General features: G+C 37.4%; 1 protein-coding gene across 2 annotated transcripts in view; it reads left to right on the top strand.

The window, feature by feature from the left end:
- SWIP (strumpellin and WASH-interacting protein) overlaps positions 1–26,247 on the top strand; it is a 944,327-nt gene that overhangs the window by 413,265 nt on the left and 504,815 nt on the right. For both annotated transcript variants that reach the window (XM_067099922.1, XM_067099923.1), the window contains one exon: positions 26,005–26,178. In XM_067099922.1, the coding sequence (XP_066956023.1) occupies positions 26,005–26,178 (174 nt within the window). The remainder of the gene's footprint in view (positions 1–26,004; positions 26,179–26,247) is intronic.

Raw genomic sequence — 26,247 nt, 5'->3', positions numbered from 1 at the left:
TCGCAACTCTCAAGTCAGCTGTCTTCGTCAAATGCTTCCGTGCTCTCATTGTCAGAAGAGGTTAAGTCTCAAAGGACTAATCTCCGGGTTCATGAGTGGCGGAGCGGCCAACAAACCCTTCTCTGTCCCGGACACCTCCAGCCTACCTCCTTTTGATAAAGGAAACCCCTGGCGCCTGACCCTCTTTGCCCCCCAGCATGAGGGTACCCTCACTATCGAGGGCCTAGGCACTCGTAGGCTGGAGGAATTGGAATTCTTCCCTCCTAACCTGAAATCACCTTATGCAGGTTATGCCAGGCTTACGGAGGAGGCATGGGTTCGGTCCGATAAGGTCCCCAAGGAAACTGTCATCTTCCCGAGGGACCAGGCCCAGTCGGCCCTACTACGGACCTTGTCGGAGTGGCAGGCGGAGAACACCAAACTCACTCCGGCCAAAGGTGCCTTTACAATGTTCTCTCTGGGAGAAGTTCTCCCCACCCCTTGCACCTCTAAAGTGGCCTCCCTCACCAACCAGGCTTGTATAGAGGGTAAGCCCCTTCCTCATCTCCGGGAGACAGATCCCACCTCTCTTGTCTTACCCGGAGATTCTCAGTATTGGGTAGGAGTTCCGGATACCTTCACGGTGACTCGGCTGGACCCTGACTGCGCTTCTAACCTCTTCAGCGAGCAACTCCCTAAGATCCCGGAGTCGCTCCTGAAGGCTGAAGCTGAGTCTAAGGACAGACTTAGTAGGTCCTTAAACTCTCTGACTTTGGCAGAGGCAACGTCGGTAGTATATAGCGAAGATGCGCTATTCCAGGTACTGACGAAATCTCTCTTAGGGAGTTTTCAGCAGGACCTGTATGATTTCATTAAGGCCCGGTTGAACTGCCGGAAACACATCTTTTCGGCAGCCTCCATCCGTCATGAGCCTAACAGGCTCATAAAAAGCTCCATCTGGGGAGCTAATCTCTTCCCCCAGGAAGAGGTTGATGCAGTCCTAGCCGAGGCAACTAGGGCCAACCAGAGTCTCCGCTCCCGATGGGGTTTATCCTCTAAGAGGAAGCAGTCTGAGCCCGCCGGAACTCATTCCAAGCCAGGGAAGAAGTTCAAGAAGTTTAAACGGCTCCCGACTCAGACTGTCTTGCAGGCTGTCCAGGTCCCCGTCCCTGGTCATCCTTCAACCTCCCAGGCTCAACCTCAACCTCAGTATGTGCTGGTCCAACCAGCCCATCAACCTCTCGCTGCCCCTTCATACATCTCCCCAGCTTTCAACGCTTCTTATGAAAGCCAGGGTGCATTTCGGTTCATCCAAAATGCAAAGGGAACGAGAGCTAGGGGGTACTTCCGTGGTAGAGGAACATCCTGCTCCTCCTCCAGAGGAAGGGGAGGCAGAGGCTCCAGAGGAGGCAGACCCTCTCCCGCCCAGTGAGATATCTCAGGTAGGCGGGAGGTTATACCATTTTCGGGACCAGTGGAGCTTCAGTCCCTGGGCCCAGAGCATAGTCTCCAAGGGACTGGGGTGGAGTTGGTGCAGAAGTCCTCCCCCCAGTCAGGTTCCATCAATCACCCTCCAAGGCTCTGAAGGACTTTGTGAAAGATCTATTATTAAAGAGGGCAATAAAGAAAGCGAGACATCTGAAATTTCAAGGCAGACTGTTCAGTGTTCCAAAGAAAGGTTCCAGTCAGCGAAGAGTAATTCTAGACTTGTCCCGTCTAAATTCCTACATTCAATGCAACAAGTTTCGAATGCTTACAATCTCGCAGGTTCGGACCCTACTGCCCCGTGGAGCCGTAACCACCTCTATAGATCTTTCAGACGCCTATTATCACGTCCCGATTGCGAGGAGGTTCTCTCCTTATCTGGGGTTCAGACTAGGAAATCAAGCATACTCATTCAGGGTCATGCCATTCGGTCTCAATGTAGCTCCCAGAATCTTCACCAAACTGGCAGATACGGTAGTTCAGCAACTCCGGTCTCAGGGGATCATGCTAGCCGCATACCTAGACGATTGGATTGTTTGGGCATCCAACGTCAACGAATGCCGGAAAGCAACAGCCATAGTAATCAGCTTTCTGGAATCACTGGGCTTTCAGATAAACAAGGAGAAATCCCGCCTAGTGCCGGAGAGTCGCTTTCAATGGTTAGGAATCCAATGGGACCTGTGTGCACACAGACTATCTCTTCCGCTGGCCAAACGGAGAGAAATAGCAAAAGCAACCAGACAGTTCCTCAAGAACAAGAAAGCTTCCCATCGTACCCAAGAAAGAGTCTTAGGTTCTCTTCAGTTTGCTTCAGTGACGGATCTTCTTTTGAAATCCAAACTGAAAGACATAAACAGGGTATGTCAGAGTCGAGCCAATGTCAGGTTCAGAGACAAAATATCTCTGATTCCGCCGATTTTGAAAAAGAGACTCCGGCCTTGGACGACTGTCAAGAGCTTATCGAAGTCAGTGCCTCTTCAGTTTCCTCCGCCATCATTAGTGATTCACACCGACGCTTCCCTAAGTGGGTGGGGAGGATACTCCCAACACAAGAAGGTACAGGGGACTTGGTCTACCATGTTCCGCAAGTTTCATATCAATGTCCTGGAAGCTATGGCAGTCTTTCTAACCCTAAAAAAACTGCGTCCAAACAATCTGATTCATATAAGATTGGTCCTGGACAGCGCAGTAGTAGTACATTGTTTAAACGGGAGGTTCCAAGTCGAGTCGGATCAACCAGGTTATGATAGCAATACTCGTATTCTCTCTAGCAAACAAACACCGGTGGCATCTGTCTGCTACCTACCTTGCATGGGTCCGGAATGTCATTGCAGATTCCCTATCCAGGACAACTCCGCTGGAGTCGGAATGGTCCCTGGACAAAACTTCATTCAAAAGGATTTGCAATCAAGTTCCGGGTCTCGAAGTAGATCTCTTTGCAACAGAATGCAACCACAAACTGCCTTGTTATGTTGCTCCCAACCTGGACCCTCTAGCTCACTCCACAGATGCAATGTCCATAGATTGGAACAAGTGGAAAAGGATCTACCTCTTTCCTCCAGTAAACCTGTTACTGAAAGTCCTTCACAAGCTCAGGACATTCAAGGGTCAGATAGCCCTAGTAGCTCCCAACTGGCCGAAGAGCAACTGGTTTCCACTTCTTCTAGAGCTGAAGCTTCGGTGTTTGCAAATTCCCAACCCGAAACTGACGCAAATAGTACAAACTCAGACTGTGTCAGCTTCCTCAAGAATTCAGAATGCCCTGGCTTTGTGGATTTCATGAAGTTTGCAGCTCAGAAGGATGCTAATATTGATCCTATTAACAGTTTGTTCCTAGAATCAGATAAAAGGGAATCCACTCTTAGACAGTATGAATCAGCAGTTAAGAAATTAGCACTCTTCTTAAAAGAATCTGAAGCTACTGTAATGACCACTAATTTAGCTATTTCATTTTTTAGGTCATTATTTGAGAAAGGTCTGGCCTCAAGTACCATTACTACAGCAAAATCAGCTTTGAAAAAGATATTTTTGCACGGGTTTAAGATTAACTTAACAGACTCTTATTTTTCGTCTATCCCTAAAGCCTGTGCTCGTTTAAGACCAGTAACCCACCCACATTCGGTTTCCTGGTTCTTAAATGATGTTCTTAAGTTAGCCTCTGAAATAGATAATCAAATTTGCTCTTTCACTAACTTATTGAGGAAGACCTTATTTTTGATTAGTTTAGCTTCAGGTGCTAGAATTTCTGAACTGTCTGCCCTGTCTAGAGAACCCAATCATATTGATTTCCTTCCATCAGGTGAAGTGTTGCTAGCTCCTCACCCTAAGTTCCTAGCTAAAAATGAAGATCCTCGAGATAGGTGGTCTCCTGGAAGGTCATCCCCCTCCCACAGGACCTGTCTTTATGCCCAGTCTTTACCTTGAAAGCCTATTTAGACAGGACCTCACACATAACTTCCGGGCCTCTGTTTGTAAGGGAAGGGGAGGAACTATCTCTTTGAAAGCCATTAGACAACAGATCCTGTATTTCATTAAACATGCAAACCCAGATTCAGTCCCAAAAGTACATGACATTAGGGCAGTGGCCACATCCACTAACTATTTCCATTATATGAATTTCGAGGGTCTTTCAAAATACACGGGGTGGAAGTCTCCCGTAGTTTTTAAACGCCACTACCTGAAATCACTAGAAGCTCTGAAATTCACTACAGTGGCGGTAGGGAACATCGTTCCCCCCCCCAGTTTAATTCTTCTTAGTACTCAGTCACTCTCCTCCCTCCTACCTGCCTCATTTATTCCCCTTCGGTCATCTCCAGGTCAGGCATGCTTCACAGCCTATCTCCTGACCATGTCATAGTTTTGTCCTGTCTATGTGTTTAATTTAAATGTTACATGTATTATCTTGTGGAACATAGTTTCCCCACCTTAGTTTTAAGTATAATGTTTAGTACCTAATTTTCACTTTTATGTACTCATTAATCTAAGGATGATTTTATATTCATATACACTTTAATATTGCATTAAATTTAAGTATATTTATTATATCTTTATTATATCTTAATACCACATCTTGCTACTGGGATAATTAAAACTCTTGTGGAAATTTAGTTTTATTACTTTCCTCTACAAGTCTCCCTTTTGTTTCAGGATGGCATTTTGATTTCTCTGTTATTATTTCACCGGGTGACACAGGTCGGAAAACCCAGAAAAGGATTTTGACAAAGGAAAAATCTATTTCTGGGAGAGACCTGTGTCACCTGGTGACCTCCCATGATTCCTTCTTTTCCCCTGGTAAAATACCATTCCAGGATGGGGTGCTAATGTGGAATGTGGGTGACGCCGGTTTGTTTACAGTCCGTGAGTGGTGCGGGGGTTTGTAACGGCACCTCACTCAGTGGGACTTTTGACAATCTCACCCTTTCTCATACACGACTCCATTTCATGGAGCTTGCACCGGGGGTAGTAACTCCGGCTTAGCTTTTTAGCTTTTCTCTGGTATATTTAGCAATAGCTTTACCTAGAAATAAGTGCTGAAAGGTTATTTCACCGGGTGACACAGGTCTCTCCCCAGAAATAGATTTTTCCTTTGTCAAAATCCTTTATATATATAGTATATACAGTCGATATAATTAATAAGTCCTCACATGAAAATAAAAGGAGGAGGTGCAGTAAACCCCCCGTATTTGTGTTCTTGCTGGATTTTCTGTGGAACATCTCTATAAATTATTCGCGAAAAAATTCGGCAATTCACGAACTTTTTCGTCAAGAAATAATTCACAGATTAGTGTATTGTGATGTTATTTTCTTGACGAAATACATTTTTTTATGATAAAAAAATTATTTACTAACTTTCAAATATTAAGATTAATACTAATAATAATAGTAATATAATAATAGTAATAATAATAATAATAATAATAATAATAATAATAATAATAATAATAATAATAATAATAATAATACTGTAAGATTAAATCATTCGTAACTCCAAGAGAGAGAGAAACTGGTTTTCTATCCTCCTCTCAGAATTGATATTATTGAAATATTAGAATTATATTAAAGTACTATTGAAATTATATTAAAATGATATACAAGTGTTTCAGGATGATAGTATAACCATTTTTAGAGGGTACATTTTATGATAAAATAATGATTTACGGTACATACTAATTTTCAAATATTAATATTAAGTTTAATAAGTTTAAATAATAACATTAAATAAAAATTCTCTCTCTCTCTCTCTCTCTCTCTCTCTCTCTCTCTCTCTCTCTCTCTCTCTCTCTCTCTCTCTCTCTCTCTCTCTCTCTTATTTACGTATGTTTCTTTTGTATGATAAATAAATGATTTACCTAATACTAATTTTCAAATATTAGTAAGATTAAATGATAATAATAATAATAGTAATAATATAATATATTTTCCATGCATTTTTGTAGCAAATTATTTAACATTTTAAACAAACAAATATCGATTCCCAATCTTTTTAGTCTCGATTTGAGAAAGGAGGGAGGAAGGTAAATGTCAATTTACTTGACAGTTTAACACATTGGTCTGAGGGGAAGAAGTGAGAAGTGTTGCCCTCAGAAGCTCATGGATTTCAATCTTTTGATATTGTGAGGAGTTATTCCCCCCCCCCCCTCTCTCTCTCTCTCTCAAGTTCCTCGTTGGACAAGTCAGTAGAGTACTTGGCGAGCACTCTGCTAGGCCTGAGTTCGAGTCTCCGACCGGCCAGTGAAGAATTAGAGGAATTTATTTCTGGTGATAGAAATTCATTTCTTGGTATAATGTGGTTCAGATTCCACAATAAGCTGTAGGTCCCGTTGCTAGGTAACCAGTTGGTTCTTAGCCACATAAAATAAGTCTGATCCTTTGGGCCAGCCCTAGGAGAGTTGTTAGTCAGCTCAGTGGTCTGGTTAAATTAAGGTATGCTTAACTTTCTCTCTCTCTCTCTCTCTCTCTCTCTCCAAAGGGTAGAATGTGAGAAATGGATAGATAGATAAATAGATACTTAGTTCAGCCCCCTCTCTCTCTCTCTCTCTCTCTCTCTCTCTCTCTCTCTCTCTCTCTCTCTCTCTCTCTCTCTCTCTCTCAGGAAAAGATACTCTTTGTGTGTGTGTGTTTGTGTGTTCATAGTGTTTTAAAAATGTGTAGTAAAGGTAATAGATCTTTGGAAGATGTATTACCTTTTGCCCCAGCCAGCCTTGTTGAATATAAGTCGTTGTGGTAACTCTCTTTCCCTCTGTTTTGGCTGGAAGGCTTGGAAGTATGTATGCATTAATTTTTAAGGGTACTAATGTTTAAGATGACTTTGAAATGATATTAATAATATACTGTAATTTCAAAGATTAATATAGTAATAGGATAATAATTTAAAGTATATTTGATATAGGATGATACTTTAATTATGCATTTGGCATTTGATATTTCAAGATAGGCAGTTATAAACGTTTTTAGAGGGGGGGGGTAGCAAGTATTTGTGGGTTTTAACTATTTTGGGGTCTGGAATGCATACCTGCAAATACGGGGGTTTACTACCTCCTTTTATTCTCACATGGGGACTTATTATATACTTCATCCATGGGACCATTGTGGGATTACAGTATATATGTATATATATATATATATATATATATATATATATATATATATATATATATATATATATATATATATATATATATATATATATATATATATATATATATATATATATCAATGCAGCATGAACGAATGCGTGCTTGAGAATATCACTAAATCCACGTGGGAAGGTGAGTGAAAACCGGGACCTTGAACAAGTACTTTCATAGTTTATCCTACATTTTCAAGTTCACACTGAATACAAAAGAAGTTGACAGAGGTTTATATACAAAAACAGAAGGTGGGGGCTGGGTTACAGTTTGTTAATCTGGGCAGCGTGTTCTTTAAACAAAAAAGACAGGAAAAAAGGATCAAGGGATAATCCAGAATGGAGATTAACATTCGTGGTGGAAGTAGCTTCAATGAAGACAGTCTCTAGCAGATTTCTTTTCCGATGGTCGTTGACCTTGTAGATAACCATTGACTTATCCCAGTTCATCCCATGTCCTGTCTTAAGCCAAAGATACACAATGCCATTATTTGATAAACCTCTTGAAATGGCATATTTGTGTTGGAAACTTCTTACTTCTAGTCCTTTTGATGTTTGACCAATATAAATCTTATTACATTCTCTACAAGGAATGCTGTATACGATATTGTTTGAATTGGGTGGGCTATCCTTAATTAGTTTATTTCTCAAAATATTATTATATTTAAATACTAAGTTAATATCAGTAGACTTTAAAATGGGCACTGTTTACTATTGCATCCTAATTTCATTCCTGTGTACATATATATATATATATATATATATATATATATATATATATATATATATATATATATATATATATATATATATATATATATATATATATATATATATATATATATATTATATATATTATATATATGTAACAGATCAACACAGATTTTTTTGGAAGTGTACGTAACGTGACCTTAGCGATCTTACTTCAGGAAAAAGACGTAAAAAGGTTCAACCCTGATTTCACTGCATTTCCCATTCTCCTCCCTCTCTCTCTCTCTCTCTCTCTCTCTCTCTCTCTCTCTCTCTCTCTCTCTCATCGTTACCGAAGCTCATCCACCCGACCTCTCTCATTCTCTCAAAGCAATTAAATGGACTATTTAAAGAAACACAATCGTTCCTACAAAAATAGGTTTATTATTCAAATAACCCAACAAGAAATGAAATAAACAAAACAAAGATTAAAATGCATAATAAATGAATTATCGAGTCAGATAACTAAACTCTAAACTGCAAAGCACTTCTGATTAAAGAAGTCTCATTATGGCTAATAGCCTGAAAATACCCAAAATCTCACATACTCCCAAATCAATAACTAAAAGTCATGTAAAAAAAAAAACAGTCTACCACATGAAGAGACTGACATCGCAACTGACTTGCGTGTCCTTTTTATCAAAACCCAAAGTCCACAGACATCTGTCGAAAGAATTAAACATGATAGAAAACTCCCAAAAATATATGAAATACAAAACACAATAATGGAAAGTGTAAAATGCATAGCCAAGATATGGCAAACGTAACACAACAAAATAATAATATAAAAGAGGTATGAATATTCATATTAAATTTCCCACACCAGTTCATAAGTTCATAATGATCAGAAAGTCATGGTAAAAATCACAAGTTCAATTTTCTCCCATAAAAACAGAGATTTGAGACTCTACCTTATCTGCTGATTTTCAAAGCCTGGAACGACTTCAAAGTTATGACTGGACAACTGCAGTTCTATCACGTTAATGAACGATCAAACTCACTTTTAGGGCAGATTTTGGCATAATCTAGATCAAAGTAACGCACGTACTCACGAATATACATAGCGCTTCGGAGATCACCTGATCCCCAATATTGCTGAGCTTCTCGCGCAAAGAGCTGAGGAATCAAACTATTTGCTGAATACAAAGATTTTGCAACTGACAACTTCCATCAGTACCATCTCGCACCGAACTTTCCACGATAACATCTTAAAGCATTGAAGCTATGAAATGCATATATGTGTCCTTTAAATAGAGCTCGGCCACCCCATAAGAGCGTCTCGCTCTCTTAATGGCGAACTAAAAATAAAAACATATGTATAAAACATAACAAAATAGAGCTATGCTCAATTAGCAATGTCTACTGCACTGCAGCTTTAAGGACTGCTCTCATGATGCACTTCCAAAGTCACTGGGGTTGTGTTCTTAGAGCCTTTACATGTAATCTTACAAACACGAATAAGCTTTACTACCCCCACAACAAGAATTATCAGTAAAATAGCTATTAAGACAATTAAAATTGTCGGCATAATATATTCCTGATACTCGAACATCACGGGATCGTCGATATCTTCCAACGGTGGAACTGTCATTGGTACCTTGGTTGTAGGTACCGCCACTACCAAATGCTTGTTATGCGTATGACGCATAATTATCTTCTCGGAACTGTTGAATACAGCACGGCTAAGTACGAGAAAGTCCGTAGACAGGATTCTGCAGGATGAGTCGAACAGCTTGGATCCTCGAAGCACGAATGATGTCGACTTGCTGCTCTGGCACATCGTCGTGATGGGGCACTCTTTGCAGAACACGGCAGTAAGCATTCTGGTGGACACAATGTGGTATTCACGTGGAAACTGTATAAAGTCACATTCTGTCGGAGTCTGTCCATGAACTAATGACAATTCACAACCACCCACAGATACAACTTGCAACTGAAAAATACTACTGTCACACACATACTTCTCCCTAACTAAAGTACAACTTGTCTTACAATCAACTCCCGAACCCTGATATTGATCTCCCAAAATGAACATGGTCTCTAATCCATCCCATATCACTACTGAGTCTCCAAAAACACTCGAAAAAGGTCTAATAACAAAAAGGTTTCATGTTACTGAACCAAATAAAACTACTAATGCAAAAGTCAGACACTCTCAATGTGAACTAATTCCAAGTGTGTATCTCAGAATAATCACAGTCAACTCACTACTAAGCACACAACAACTCTACGGAACTCACTCATAAAAAAAATTCTATCCAACAAAAAAAAATACTCAAGAATCCTATCCAAACACTACAAGGTATCATATCTCGTAAAAGACATGAAAGTTCTACTCCGGTTAGCAAATATTTCGCAACACCTAACTAACTCTCAACAAAATAGCAATTGACGTAATGGCAATCGCTCCCATGATCTTAACAACTACAATTACTCACAATACAGCTCCCTTCATTTAAAAAAAAAAACTGAGAAAAAAAAATCCAAATACTCAAATTCGATATCCCAACCCGAAAAAAAGATCAGACTTGTTCGGTCCGATATACTAAGTACCTCCCCAAAAAAAAATAATCCTAAACAACAAAGATATTGCGTCAGATGACAAAACTCATCATAACACCATAACACAATAACACACTAACACACTAACACACGGGTCAAATCTCGTATGAAATTAGCCCATGTCTCAACTCCTAAAATCATTCGAAAACAAATGATTAAGAACTTCAACATCTAAAATGAACAAGAAACAAAAAAAAATAAAAAATATCATATATATACAAACATCAACCCAGTTATCCCTCTAACTATATACAAATGTTCCATTACATGACTATACAAATGTTCCATTACATCCCAATTTTCTTTAACTTCGAAATATGAGTTAATTTCGTCACACCGGTAATTACGTCTTTTACTACAAATCTATTCCCTCTTTTGATCTCTACAATCTCAAAAGGTCCGTGGAACTTCGGACTTAACTTATAATTCAGATCATTCCGAACATTCACTTTAACAAACACTCTATCACCCATCGAAAAAGCTACTCCCCTCGATTTCGCGTTGCTTCTCTCTACCATTGCGCGCGAACTAAGTTCAAGTTCCTTACTGATACGTGCAAATCTTTCTCTCGCTGTATTTATCAACGAAGTGACCGTAACATCACCTTGAACTCGCTCTGGTAACAAATCAAAAGGTCCTTTCAACTTGTACCCATACAAAGCTTCTGCTGGAGATATCTTAATTGTGTCATTCATCATAGTATTGATACTACGAGTATATCGCACTTCATCCAAAGATCTGTCCCAATGTGTATCGGAACCACCCACCGTCATGCGCAAAGCTTCGATTACTTTCCGATTCGCCCTCTCACATAACCCATTTGCTTCAGGTCTATACGGGATTATAGATACTTTCTTTATTCCCAGTAAATTAGCAAGACCGTCTAAAGTCTTATTAACAAATTCCCTACCATTGTCTGTGATCAGACATTCAGGAACACCATATCGACAAATTATCCCCTTAAAGAACGCTATAGCAACTTCCTGAGCTGATTTGTACTTCAGTGGGAAAATCTCAACAAAACGAGTTAACTCGTCAACAACTACTAATAAGTGTCTATAACCATAAGCGGACTCTGAGAAGTTACCCAGAATATCCATATGCACTCTCTGAAACGGCCTATGTGGTATGGGATATGAACCCAAACGACACGACACTCTCGTCGCTGGCTTATTCGCATTACAAACAGCGCACTTCTTCACAAAGGCTTCTACTGCGGAAAACATATTTTTCCAAAAGAACTTTGACCTGACGTTTTCATACGTCTTGTCTATACCCAAATGAGGAGAACCAAATTTACAATGTACAATGTCTAGAACTTGTGGTACTAGACTCTCTGGCACGATGATTTGTGTAATTTCACCCATGCTTCGAGTACTTCGCAAGTTATACTTAACTTTCCTCACCAATAAATTATTCTCCAACTCTAGACCAGAAAAAGGCAACTTATACCCTTTCTTCGGTGAAACTCCCCTAAGAAATGCTTTAGCATCTGACAACAATTTATCTTCATCTTGCTTTTGTTCGAGCAAGCCTATGTCCCAAGTGACATTTTCACCCGTAATATAACACACGGCGTTACTCTCACTATCACAAACAACAATCTCTCCCGAGACTGCCGACTCACTATTTCTCCCCGAAGTATGCACTGTAGAAACGTGTATGTCCTCTACATGCGATATCTCAGAACTACTAGTATCAGAGACATTAGACACCAAATATTTACTCTCTTCTCCCACACAGGATTCGGTGTGTATTTCCTCATCCTCAACCGGAAAATATCTGCTCAATGCATCTGCAACTACATTATGCTTACCTTCAATGTATTTGAGGTTTGCATCAAAATCTCTCAATGTTAGGAACCACCGTGCTCTCTTGGGCGACAAATTTGGCTTATTAAAAAGCTCTAACAACGGTTGATGATCTGTAAAAATCTCAACTTTATTTCCCAACAACAACATCTTAAAATGAACAAGGCTAGAGACGACTGCGAAAGCCTCCTTGTCCACAACTGACATCAGCCTTTCGTTACTACCACGCGTTTTGAACTTTCTGCTATAAAAAGCAATTGGGTGTATTTTCCCCTCAAATTTCTGCATCAAACACGCACCTATACCTTCCTGACTCGCGTCAGTCACTAAGGTGAACGGTTGACTAAAATATGGAAACTTCAAAACAGGTGGGTTCACCAAAGCATTCTTAAGCTTCTCAAAAGCTAATTGCTGACTATCACCCCAAACAAACTTAACGTCTTCTTGTAACAAATCTGTCAATGGAGACGCTATTGTAGAAAAATTCCGCACAAAACGGCGAAAGAAACCCAACATACCTAGGAACGAACGAATCTGTTTCCTGGTTTTGGGAACTGGAAAATTCACAATGGCTTTAACTTTCTCATCATTCACTCTGACTCCCTCTTTAGAGATAACATGTCCTAAATAGACAATTTTCCTCTTCAGAAACTCACATTTGGCCAATTTGACCTTTAGTCCAGCGAACCGTAATCGCTTGAGGACTTCTTTTAACACCTTTAGATGTTCTTCAATTGTATCTGTGCATATGAGAATGTCATCCATGTACAGTACACAAACACCGACTTTCCTAACAAGCCATGAAGTACTGTGTTAACCAGTCTAGTAAATGTTATTGGGGACCCTTGTAATCCAAAAGGCATCCTATTAAACTCGTAATGTCCCTTTGGTACCGAAAATGCTGTATATTTACGGCTACTCTCGCTAAGGGGAACCTGTAGAAACCCTTGCATAAGATCTATAGATGAATATATATTCTTGCCACCGATCTCAACAAACAAATCAGGCAAACAAGCTACCGGATATCTATCTGGGCATGTTTTTTCATTCAATTTACGAAAATCTACACAAACTCTGATGCTACCGTCTTTCTTAGGAACTGCAAGCAAAGGAAAATTAAACGGAGAATTGGACGGCCTAATAATGCCTTCCGACTCCCACCTCTGAACTTCTTTTTCTACTTCTTCTCTGATCTTAAAGGGAATTCGATATGCTGGAATATATATGGGATTGGTACCCTTTTCTAGGCGGATTGAATGTTCTAAAACATCTGTAACTCCTAATTTATCTCCCTCCAAAGCAATTATATCTAAATATTCTTTCAACACTTTCTCTACTTTATCTGAATATTCAGGATAATCAACTTTAGCCAAATGTTCATGCAGAACCTGACTTCGGAACTGTTGCTCCTCGTTAGGAGACATATTCCCGTCTCCACAAAAACTCACTAATTTATGTTCTTCATTAAACTCTTCAAAATCAATTACATAAGTACCCTTGTGATATTTTTTCACTGAGTCTTGATAGCTAACTAATTCTACTGTAGTCACGCCCGCGACTGAAACTTCATTCACTCACACCGTACTCACAACGTCTTTGAATTTCTCGGTTCCCTCAACAACGCACACTTGAGAAGGAAACTTTTCCTCTTTCAGCGACACTTTAACCAATGTAGGAACTCGCAGTTGCAATTCAGTATCTTCCAACAAAAATCATTTGAAAGATTTTTGCGGAATATCTTCACTCTCTAATGACTGTGTTACACATGTCTCAGACTGTGTCTTAGGTTTCTCACAAGTTTTTTTCCTGTGTATATATGGAACCAAACAACCTGACTCACCTATTGTAATCCCCTGAATTCCCGTAAGAATGTTGATGTTATGTCGCATGCAAGAAGGGTGTCCTAGCAAAACCATTTCACCTAAGGCTAATCCTTCTATGACCAAAAATGATTCTACTATTGTCTTTCCGCCGATACAAAGCGTAAGAAATGACGAACCTAAAATATTCAGTTTCCTCGCTTGTACGTCACACACTGTCTCACTAGTAGGGACTAATTTACACTCCGGAAACTTCAAGTGAAAAAGGTCAGCATTTACTAAGTTAACTGAGCTGCCAGAATCAATGAAAATAGAAATTTCACTGCCATTAGAAAATCCACGTACAATCGGCCTAGGTTCTTGTGATTCTAAGACCTGATTGCTCATTATCCTGTGTCCGTCTTCGAACTTATCTTGTGAAAATTCTGCTGTTCCTTTGTGTATCTACAACTTGCATCATGTGGAATTCTCCTGTCATATCTAGAAAAACCTCCCCGTGACTTCCCTGAATAATCTCTATTCTTCGTGGCTGGGCAAAATCTCCATCCATGATCTGAAGATTTGCAAACTGAACAATATCTCACTCTGCAATTTGATATACTATGTCCTAGTTTATCACAATTAAAACAACGTATCGTTGTGACTGATCTCTCTGGAATTTTCTTCGATTCTACTCGTGCACATGTCTTCGCTGTTGCATCATTTCCCGAATGCGAGGGACTAGCATTGTTCTGTGGTTTTGAAACCGCAGCAGACATCTTTGCACCTCCCTGTACAAAACTACTGTCCAGTGTCGGGCATTTTGATAGATTTTTATTAATCTGTGCAAACAAAAAGGATTCATCTGTATCCTGATCAATTCTCTTATCAAAACTATCTACAATTACATCTGGGACCAACGTTAAAAGGCAAGCAAAGTGTAACAATCTTTCAAAATTATCTAAGGAGATATTATTTCCAGTTACCCATGGAGAGCCTGTTATAGATTTCTTTAACTCACCTACTGCATCAAATAAATTCGCACTGTATGTGACCAGTGAATCGTTGCCTTTCTTTATTTTGAGAAACGCTCGCAAATTCCGAACTGCACACTCACGTTGAACTCCGCCATAAGTAGCTCGTAGAAATTTCTGCAGTTCATTCCAAGTTTTACACCTTCTGAACCCAAAACTGCGTGCCCGTTTCCCAATATCTCCTTTATCCAAATCCAGAAATGTCTTTGCTTCTGTTAAAGCTTCAGCGCCATTCGTAATTTTCTTGGAATTCAGATAATTGTTCACTGACTCAATGAAAGTTTCTACATTTTGGGTTGGCTTCCCGTCAACTAACCCTTTAAAATTAGTAATTCCTGCGCTTAACGTTTCGTCACCTTATGCACCACAACTGATTGGGATGTGCTTGCTGCATCGTCCGGCATTTTGTAAGTGATTACACGCCCTGAGCGTAACAACATAAAAAAGAAACCAAAAAGAACACTAGAGAAAGGTAAAAGTTACCCCCTCTAAAAGAAGAACAGAAAACGGAGTTCTGCGCAACTTACAAGAATGGGGTACTCACCAATTTGAAAGAAAATGGGAGAACAACAAAAAGTTAAGCTTCTCCTAAAAAGAAAAACTGAAAATGGGTTACTCAACACTCGGTCTGCCAACCGAAAACGGAGCTCTGTGCAACCTGTGACATCACCATCTCGAAGACGAAGCAGAGAAACACCAGCGTGATTTTTGTTGAATCACCACTTTGCTTAATTAACTCACAATCGCCACTATTCACACTTATTTGGGTATTTTGTTAACCCCAAAATTGCTCTAGAGATCATCCAGATCTATTTCACAACTCCCCACTCCCAATACTCGAATAGAGACGGAAAAAAAAAAGATTCCCCGTATTACACACGTAATCACGACACCCAGTCATTCAACACTGACTCGTCGCTTCTGCCAGCGCAAATACGCGAGAGCCCTCGGGCATCAACGTTACCAATTAGTCTATTAGTAATCTCCCTCTTTCGCTAACCCCAATTAAGACCATTTAACTTTTTAAACGCTGCCACCATTAAAGACATGGGACACCGCTGCCACCATTAAAATCTGTTACAGGGAACAGATCAACACTTTTTTTGGAAGTGTACGTAACGTGACCTTAGCAATCTTACTTCAGGAAAAAGACGTAAAAAGGTTCAACCCTGATTTCACTCGCATTTTCTCTCTCTCTCTCTCTCTCTCTCTCTCTCTCTCTCTCTCTCTCTCTCTCTCTCTCTCTCTCTCTCTCTCTCATCGTTTACCGAAGCTCATCCACCCGACCTCTCTCATTCTCTCAAAGCAATTAAATGGACTATTTAAAGAAACACAATCGTTCCTACAAAAATAGGTTTATTATTCAATTAACCCAACAAGAAATGAAATAAACAAAACAAAGATTAAAATGCATAATAAATGAATTATCGAGTCAGATAACTAAACTCTAAACTGCAAAGCACTTCTGATTAAAGAAGTCTCATTATGGCTAATAGCCTGAAAATACCCAAAATCTCACATACTCCCAAATCATTAACTAAAAGTCATGTAAAAAAAAAAAACAGTCTACCACTTGAAGAGACTGACATCGCAACTGACTTGCGTGTCATTTTTATCAAAACCCAAAGTCCACAGACATCTGTCGAAAGAATTAAACATGATAGCAAACTCCCAAAAATATATGAAATACAAAACACAATAATGGAAAGTGTAAAATGCATAGCCAAGATATGGCAAACGTAACACAACAAAATAATAATATAAAGAGGTATGAATATTCATATTAAATTTCCACACCAGTTCATAAGTTCATAATGATCAGAAAGTCATGGTAAAAATCACAAGTTCAATTTTCTCCCATAAAAACAGAGATTTGAGACTCTACCTTATCTGCCGATTTTCAAAGCCTGGAGCGACTTCAAAGTTATGACTGGATAACTGCAGTTCTATCACGTTAATGAACGATCAAACTCACTTTTAGGGCAGATTTTGGCATAATCTAGATCAAAGTAACGCACGTACTCACGAATATACATAGCGCTTCGGAGATCACCTGATCCCCAATATTGCTGAGCTTCTCACGCAAAGAGCTGAGGAATTAAACTATTTGCTGAATACAAAGATTTTGCAACTGACAACTTCCATCAGTACCATCTGCACTTTGAACTTTCCACGATAACATCTTAAAGCATTGAAGCTATGAAATGCATATATGTGTCCTTTAAATATATATATACATATATATGTGTGTATATATATATATAAATATGTCTATATATATATATACATACGTACATATATACATACACACATACATACATACACACACATATATATATATATATATATATATATATATATATATATATATATATATATATATATATTATATATCATTCCTGGCCAAGAATATATATATATATATATATAAGAAAATCAATTTATTATGCCCAGTTCATATATATATGTATGTAAAATGCTGACTGACATTTTTTCCTATCTTTTGAAGATGGAGTGAAGATTCTGAGACCACAGAAACTAATAATTGTAAGTAATGAATTTTATGAGGAAAATACTATTTGAGTGAAGTGAGTCTCCTGATCAGGTACTGGATCCTCGAGGAAGGTCGCCCCCTCGACATGAGACCACCTTGACATGGTTGAGGGGACTCTTGAACCCCAGGAATTTGTTTCTGGGTTCGAGTCCAAGAGTCTCATATACCATCATATATTATTTTGGATTAAATTTGTGGAATTTTCCACTTTTAATAAAATTTATTGGACCTGATAAATAGGAAAAGATATCATAGCTGGGAATGAGTTTATATCTGAAGCTAAATAGTGAGAACTGTGGTAGGACCATCAACTACCCGATAATGTTCCGACCCAAAAGTTACCAGATTGGTAGCTCAAAGGCGGAACTATTTGTTAGGGCTGGACCACGGATCCCAGGGGGGTCTGGTTCTTGTAATACTCTCAGTCCTAGCAAGCTGGTTTGGCTTACACTCGGGCCACTCTAATCATGTTGTGCCATCCCCTTTGAGGTAGGGTAGGGAGTGGACATTTGGGAGTCAGTTTTCACTTGTGCCATTGGTGGAAGACTAAAACTCCTTGAAAAGCTGATATCTTTTTAAGGTTTTCAGGTTATTTTTTTTTTTCCTCCCGCAAATCTTTATGACAAGTGAAAATAAAGATTCGAGTACCCCTGGGCCCTTTGATGGTAGTGACTCGACACAGATGACGACCGCTGGAACCTCCTGTAACAACCTTTCTTTGGAAAAAACAAAAAAGAATCCAAATGTAATCACACTGGAACCTTATGCTCCAGTGCACAACAAATCAAAAAGAAGTAAATATCGTCTTGGCCCAACTTTGACTCACTTTGACTCCCTCTTTGGGAGTGAAAGTTGGTCAAGGTTTCTAACCATGGAAACAGAACATCAAATCTCAGCCCTAAAGTTGGAAAATTTCTTATTAAAAAGACACTCAATGACAGAAATGTTAGGACGTGGCTTATAGAAACCACAACAAAAAACCAGTCTGAAGACTATCTTTCAATAAAAAGTATTGACAATGTAAATGTACAAGTAAATAAGCATGATACTATGAATAGCATCCAGGGTACTATTGTACTTCCTGAAAATAATGACGAGCCGGTTGATAAAAATATGCTGTTGGACTCTCTTAAAATGAGTTATACCAAAGTCCAAGATTGTGAGGTATATATCATACCAAGTAAACAGAATAACAAAGTATTAGGATTGCAAAAATAAAATTTGAGGGTCAAGATTTACCTCAAAAAATAAAAATTTTGGGCCAAAATAGAGAACTGAGACCTTATGTTCCCAAGCCACTACAATTCTAGTAAATATGGACACACGAAGAAAAACTGAATGTGCTTATTGTGGATCTGACGAACATGCCACACAATGGAAATGTAATGAGCCAAAACGTGTAAACTGTGGACAGGATCATCATGCAAGGTCCAAGGAGTGTGTGTACTACATATACAATACAGAATTGAAAATATTACAAGAACGAACAGGGATGTCTATCAAAGAGGCTAAGTTGGAATTAAAAGTCAGAGGAATGCAAGATCCATCTAAGAAACATACATATTCTTCAATAACAGGAACCAATAAGGAAACAAAAATACATAGAAATAGAAGTAATGAAGCACAGAAAAGTAAATCACAAGAAGAAATTAATGCCCAAGGAAAAAAATTACAATGGTAAAGAATAAAGAAACAGGTACAAATGATATGGATAACATTTTATCAAATTCATTTGAAATATTAATGCAAATAGGAACACAGGAGGAGGCTACTACGGAAGTAATAGAGGAGGGACCTGATAGACTGGAAATTGAAGATAAAAAAGGGCCATTGGAAAGAACATCACCCAAATCAAAGAAACCAACAATTGCTAGAGAAACATTGGTCACATCAAAGATAAAAGATATGAAGAAAGAACAAAAACAAAAACAAGTTAAGAATATACCATTATCTCCTAAAATAATAGTAAAACCAATGGATGCAGATATCCAAAATACCAAAGAAGTGGAAGACCTTAGACAATAATGAATATGTCAAAGGAGAAGGGATTACTCCGCCACCAATAATTGGTACAACAAGAACAAATAAAGAAAGAAATATACGTGACAACTCTTTATGATGTAATGATTGTTTCATTGCATTGTGCAACAATAACAAAAATATAACAAAGATGGTTTAACAAACATTATAAGAAACTTTATGAAATATAGAAAAAAGAAGCCACAGAATTGAGTACCCATGAAAAAGGTTGCATGTGTGTCGAGCACTTAGTATATTATAAAGAAAAACCAATGAATGTCATAAGTAAATTATTAGAAAAAAATCCAAATTGATAATACAAAAAAGAGAGTAAAACTCAACCGCTATAATAAAATATTTTCAATAGCTATATTATACAATGGAACGTAAATGGTCTGCAGACCAGATTACACCTAGGACAAGTGCAACTATTACTAAAAGAATACGAACCTATGATATTATGTTTACAACATGTCAACAAAACAATATCAACAATAGGTAAAATACCTTAGCATCTTCATCCAGAGAGGAAGAAGGAAATTTAGGTACTGCAATATATGTACATAACAAAGTATGTTATGACAATGTACCTGTAAACTTTACTGATCTGCAGATATCGAGTATTAGAATACGAATAAAAAATTATAATTATGTAATTTATAATTTATACAACCAACCCAGTAAAAATTATGACTTTGACAAACTTAAAGAATTACTTAATAATGCCAAGGAACCTACGTTAATAGTAGGTGATTTTAATGCCCACAACCCAGTGTGGGACTGTAATTGTACAGACTCAAATAGAGCAGGAAGTAAAATAGAAGAGTTCATGGATTCAAACAACATGTGCTGTATAAATGATGACGAAGTTAGCACATATTTTTCAAAAGCACATGGAACATTTTCCTCAGTAGACTTAACTTTATGTACAATAAGTATAGTTGACAGATTGGATTGATTGATTGGAATACAATTGATGACTTGCACACCAGTGATCATTTCCCAATATTAATTTCCTGATTGCAAAATAATCCTGCAAAACATGTCCCTCACTATAACATTTATAAAGCAGATTGGGAGCGATATGAAATGCACACTAGAAATATCCCACCATTTGAAAATATCCCACCATTTGAATATTTAAAAGACCATAATAAACTAATAAATTTCTTGTTGATTTCATTAAAAATGCTGCTGGTAGAGCAATACCAAATTCAAAACCCCATCCAACAAAACACAAAGTTCCCAAGTGGTCTGATGAGTTAACAGAATTAATAAATATAAAACACTCAATAGGGAGATGATTAGATAATTTGAATAGAAAGTTCAATAAAATTAATAAAAAATTACTGATATTAGAAAGAACTTTACAAAAAATGACTGTATTATTACTAGAAATTGATACATTAAAACCTGTATACAACAAAATATCTGCAAAATTTAAAAAAGAAGTAATTCAAGGAAGAATCTTTTCATGGAGGAAATACACATCAGATCTCTCTAATAATACTCCCATACAAAAAATATGGGAAAAATTCGGGAAAATAAATGGTACCCATGTTAAAGAAATAAGTAATATAATGGGAGAAAATTTAGCAAATGTAAGTAGTGATAAGAATTTAGATGAACACTTCTGCACAAAAAAAAAATAAAATAGAATTAATAGCAATAAATTTTGAAACAATAGAAGATATATATTATAATAGAAAATTTAGTATGTCAGAGTTGAAATATGCTCTCTGGAACAGCAATAAATCTGCTCCTGGAGTTGGCTATTTGTTTTGAGATGATCTGCCATTTAGCAACTTTGGCAAAGTCATACTTATTAGAGTTTTATAATCATTTATGGCTTCGAAATTTATTTCCAGATGGATGGCGTAATCGTTTATGGCTTCGAAATTTATTTCCAGATGGATGGCGTAAAGCTATAATAATTCCTATCCCCAAACCTGGAAAGGATCCCAGTAATGTAAATAGTTACAGACCAATTTCTTTAATAAGCTGCAAAAAGGTAAATGCTCGACTAACATGACACATTCGAGAAAATAAAATTTTGACTCCCACTAAGTTTGGTTCACAGTGTAACAGATCTACATTGGATTCTCTCTGTAACTTAGAAGACCATATACGTAGAGGTTTTGAACGAAAACAAATTACTGTAGCTGTCTTTTTTGACACTGAAAAAGCATACGATACTACATGGAGGTATGCTATATTAAAAACTTTACAAAACACTTACCTAGGTTTATACAGAACTTTTTGACAAATGGCAGTTTTCAGGTGAGAATTGATGATGATCTGTCTAGAACATTTCCACTTGAAAATGGTGTTCCACAAGGAAGCGTCCTTAGTGGCACACTGTTTACTTTAGCAATTAATGATATCAGTAAAAATCTACCCATTGGCATTAAAAGTAACTATACATGGATGATTTTGCCATATATTATTCAGCATCCCGAATAAAACATGCAGAATGAATTGTTAATAAAAGCATAGTAAAAATAGATGAATGGGCCTCATCTGTAGGCTTTAAATTTTCCATAGATAAAACTCAAGCAATCATGTTCTATAAAAATAAAAAGAGGAAAAAAGGTGAAGAAATAGATTTAAAAATCAGAAACCATAGTATACCAATTTGCCAAACAGCTAAATTTTTGGGATTAGTATTTGATACTCACTTGAACTGGAGAGCCCACATTACATAAGCAAAATCTAAAAGTAAAAGAGCATTAAGTCTAATTAGAAAACTATCAAACACTACTTTGGGAGCCGATAGACATACCCTTACTGTACTATATAAAGCAACAGTTCTGTCCATCATTGATTATGAAAGCGAAGTATATGGCTCAGCATCTGACGCAGTGCTGAAAATGTTAGACCCTGTTCATATTGAAGGCCTTAGAATATGCTCAGGAGCCTTTAGATCATCACCAAAATCATCGTTACAAGTTGAATGTGGTGAACTGCCTTTGTCTCTCCATAGAGAACTAGTAACAATGAAAAGTGCTTTAAGAATTCAGATAAGTGATTCTCCAACCAAAAAATTATTTGAATTAAGAGATGTATTTATAGATAACCATCCACCACCTTTCCCAATTAGAGCTAGAAGATTGTTTGAGTCGCTGAATATAAATATACAAGTGCCTTTAATAGCAAAATCACCTCCTCCCTGGACAATGAATAAAATTAGAATTTGCACACACCTCAAGTATTTATCAAAAAGTAATTCATATACACCAGAACACCATAGACAACATACAATAGAACACATAAGCCAAAAAGGTCCACATTACACAATATATACAGGCGGATCTAAATCAGAACATGGAATAGGATATGCTGCAGTGTCCCAAGAAAAAACTTATCAGTTTTCTCTTCCTAATAATGCTTTGGTATTTACAGCAGAATTGTATGGAATTGCATCATCTATAAAAATAATTAAAGAATCATCATTCAATAATTTTGTGATTTTCAGTGACTCAAGAAGTGCTATAGAAGCCATTCAAAGTTACAAATAAAAAAATAATATAGTAGGGGAGAGCGGTGATGATTCGGACAGTGGGATGGTCCGGACAGTACATTTCCTGGAAAATGTAAGGGGCCCTCAGCTCTGAGAAATCACGTGAAATCACGAGAGTTTGTTCGCCATTGACACATGGACTTTGGTTGCGAAGGGTCGTTTACTTTAGGATTGAGGGTAATTTTTGTGGTTTTTCTCATTTCCTATGTAATTTTTTGCGTTTGAATCATAAGCTTTGGTGTAGTGAATATGATAAGGGAGCCGATTATGAGTTTTGGGTGTGAATTTGTACTATATGACGAAGATGTTGTAGCTATTACCCGCCTGTAATCTGCAAGGGTTTGAAGTTGAGGGTGTCATCAAATGGTTATGACATGTGGGGGATGATTCGGACATTCTAGGGTTGGGATGATTCGGACGTGTCCGAATCATCCCTCCTAGGAAACCTTTACTAATTATGAATTCCAACAAAGAAACAAAAGATTTTCACTAACATTATTTAAGTTATATTTTGTGTATATGCATTCATTAACCCCTCATTACCTTTACCTTATAAAGCACTTCATAAACCCATCATAGAACCCCCAAATTACAAATTAAAATGTGAATATCAAATCTGGATTCCATTCCATTGGCATTCACCTATATTACACTGATGTTTTTCAAGAAAGTCACTTTGCCAGGGCTTTTGTGACTGATAGGCCAAAGCCAACTACACCGCCTAAAAGCACAACAACCTCACATGAAATACCTCAAGAACATTAAAAAGCAAGAAAAATACAAAAAAGTTAAGATACAGAGGCCCAGACCAGTGATGAAGACCTTCATCATCTTGAAGATCTCTTGACAGCCAATCTTAACAATAATTCTTCTGACACCTCAGAGGAGATAGAAGAAAAAGAAGTGGGTTTTATTGATAAAGTCCCAGAGGAGGGAGATTTTGTTCTTGTTGGGATAGATCCAGTAAAAGGTAGCAAAGTCTATTATGTAGGCAAATTAATCAGCAATTTAGACGAGGGTGATGAATTCCAGGTTTCTTGTTTAAGAACACCACAGAAATTTGCTGCTAATAGTTTTAAATTTCCAGAAATTGAGGATGAAGCAGCTATTGGTAAAGAGGCAGTAACTGGAGTGCTTCCAAACCCAGTTCAGCAGAGTATTAAAAGAAAGCAGGGGTATTTCAAATTTTGCTTTTCTTTTGCAGGATACAATATTCGTTAGGCCAACTTTAACATTTAGGCACAACAAATTTCAAGTATTTGAGTTACGATTTATGTTTGGTTTTTACTCATGGAGAGAATAATTTCAAGTAGATTTTGGTCAGTTAAGAATTTGGTGGCAAGGATATTTCAAGTTTAGTGTTTGTTTTGAAGGTTACAATATTCTTTAAGACAACTATAACATTTATTCTCAGCAAACATCATAGATTTTCTGTCTGCCATTCACTAAGGGAGAGAATAATCTTTTAAGTTGATTATGATTATTTCAATAAAACACTTCGTATGGTATTTCTGTTTCATTTATCATCTGACTTGAAGGTAAATGTCAATTATAATAATTGTCCGAATCATCCCATGCTCTTGTCCGAATCATCACCTTGGGTAGGGATGATTCGGACATTTTGGAAACTTGTATTTGAAGATAAATAGCTTCAAGTATAGTAAAGTATACGACTTGCTACATTTACTGGTAAATGTAGGATGATGAGGCTACACATTGACATGCCAAGGATATCACTGCTCCTTAAACTCTGACTTCTAGAGAGAAATAAAAAAATGTCCGAACCATCACCGCTCTCCCCTACAACAAACTAAATTATATCTCCATAAATTATATAATAATGGAAAAAATGTAGAAATATGTTGGATCCCTGCCCATGTAGGAATCAAAGGAAATGAAGATGCAGACAAAGCAGCTAAAGCAGCAACTCACATGGCAAGATCAAATGTGAATATCCCTTTTACTGATTATGTAACATATAAAAATGGTTATCATAAATAAATGGCAATATATATGGGATGAAGAACCTGAAAGTAATAAATTGAAAGAAATAAAACTTAATGTTAAAAACTGGAGTTCATCATATCAGGGAGAGAGACACGCACAAGTAATTTTAACATGTCTCAGAATAGGCCATACTCGTCTGACGCATGGGCACTTAATGACCAACCCACATGGCCCAGCTCCTGAGTGCTCAGATTGCAGAGTAATAATAACAGTCAGACATGTGTTATGTGAATGTCCAAAGTATGACCAACAACGAATGTCTACTTTTAGAAATAAATCAATGAAAGAAATTTTGTCAGAATCTTTTATGTTTTCAGTCATTCCAATTTTGATGTTCTTGAAGAACTGTAATTTAATTAATAAAGTATAAAAATGAGTAAATAATAAAAGCACGAAAACCCTTTTAACATTTGTTGAATTTAAAAAAAAGGGAAAAATTTTTAAATTTTGCTTAATTTATATTCTGAATTTTAATATACCATTTTAATATGTATGTAAGGAAATCTGAGTAAATGTATTTATTGTATGTATGTGTTTCAGTATGAGAGGATATGCCCCTGTGCAGTTTTTAATTTCATCTTAATTCATTCATCATTATACGGAATGATCTATTGGGTCCTAGCGCTTGACTTCAGGCCTGGACCTAGTATTTTAATCAGATCCTTTGGGCCAGCCCTATGAGAGCTGAAAGTCAGCTTAGTGGTCTGGTTAAACTACTTTAATAATAATAATAATCGAGGAAGGTTGCAGATAAAAGAGCTAATTTTTCATGTGTCTAGGCTATATTATTTGATGCTACATTATTGTTATTTTCAGGGAGAAGATATTTCAACATTACTTATTCTTTATTGTTTTCAGGAAGAAGATATTTCAACATTGCTTATTCTTTTGAGGCGCTTGGACTTAGCCTGTGAAGTTCAGACCCGTGTGAAAGATGCTACGAATTGTTCATTACTCTATCACCATCGGGTAATTTTGCCCACCTACTTTGAAAACTTCATTCAGAACTTAGATCATGTGCATCATATTCATGTAAGTAGTGTTTTTTTTAATATATACTGTATTTAAAAATACAGATGGTATTTTTGAAAGGGATCCAAC

Source organism: Macrobrachium rosenbergii, chromosome 56 (genome assembly GCF_040412425.1).
Source record: "Macrobrachium rosenbergii isolate ZJJX-2024 chromosome 56, ASM4041242v1, whole genome shotgun sequence".
In the NCBI taxonomy this organism is placed as follows: domain Eukaryota; kingdom Metazoa; phylum Arthropoda; class Malacostraca; order Decapoda; family Palaemonidae; genus Macrobrachium; species Macrobrachium rosenbergii.
This window is presented reverse-complemented; position numbering and strand designations above follow the sequence as displayed.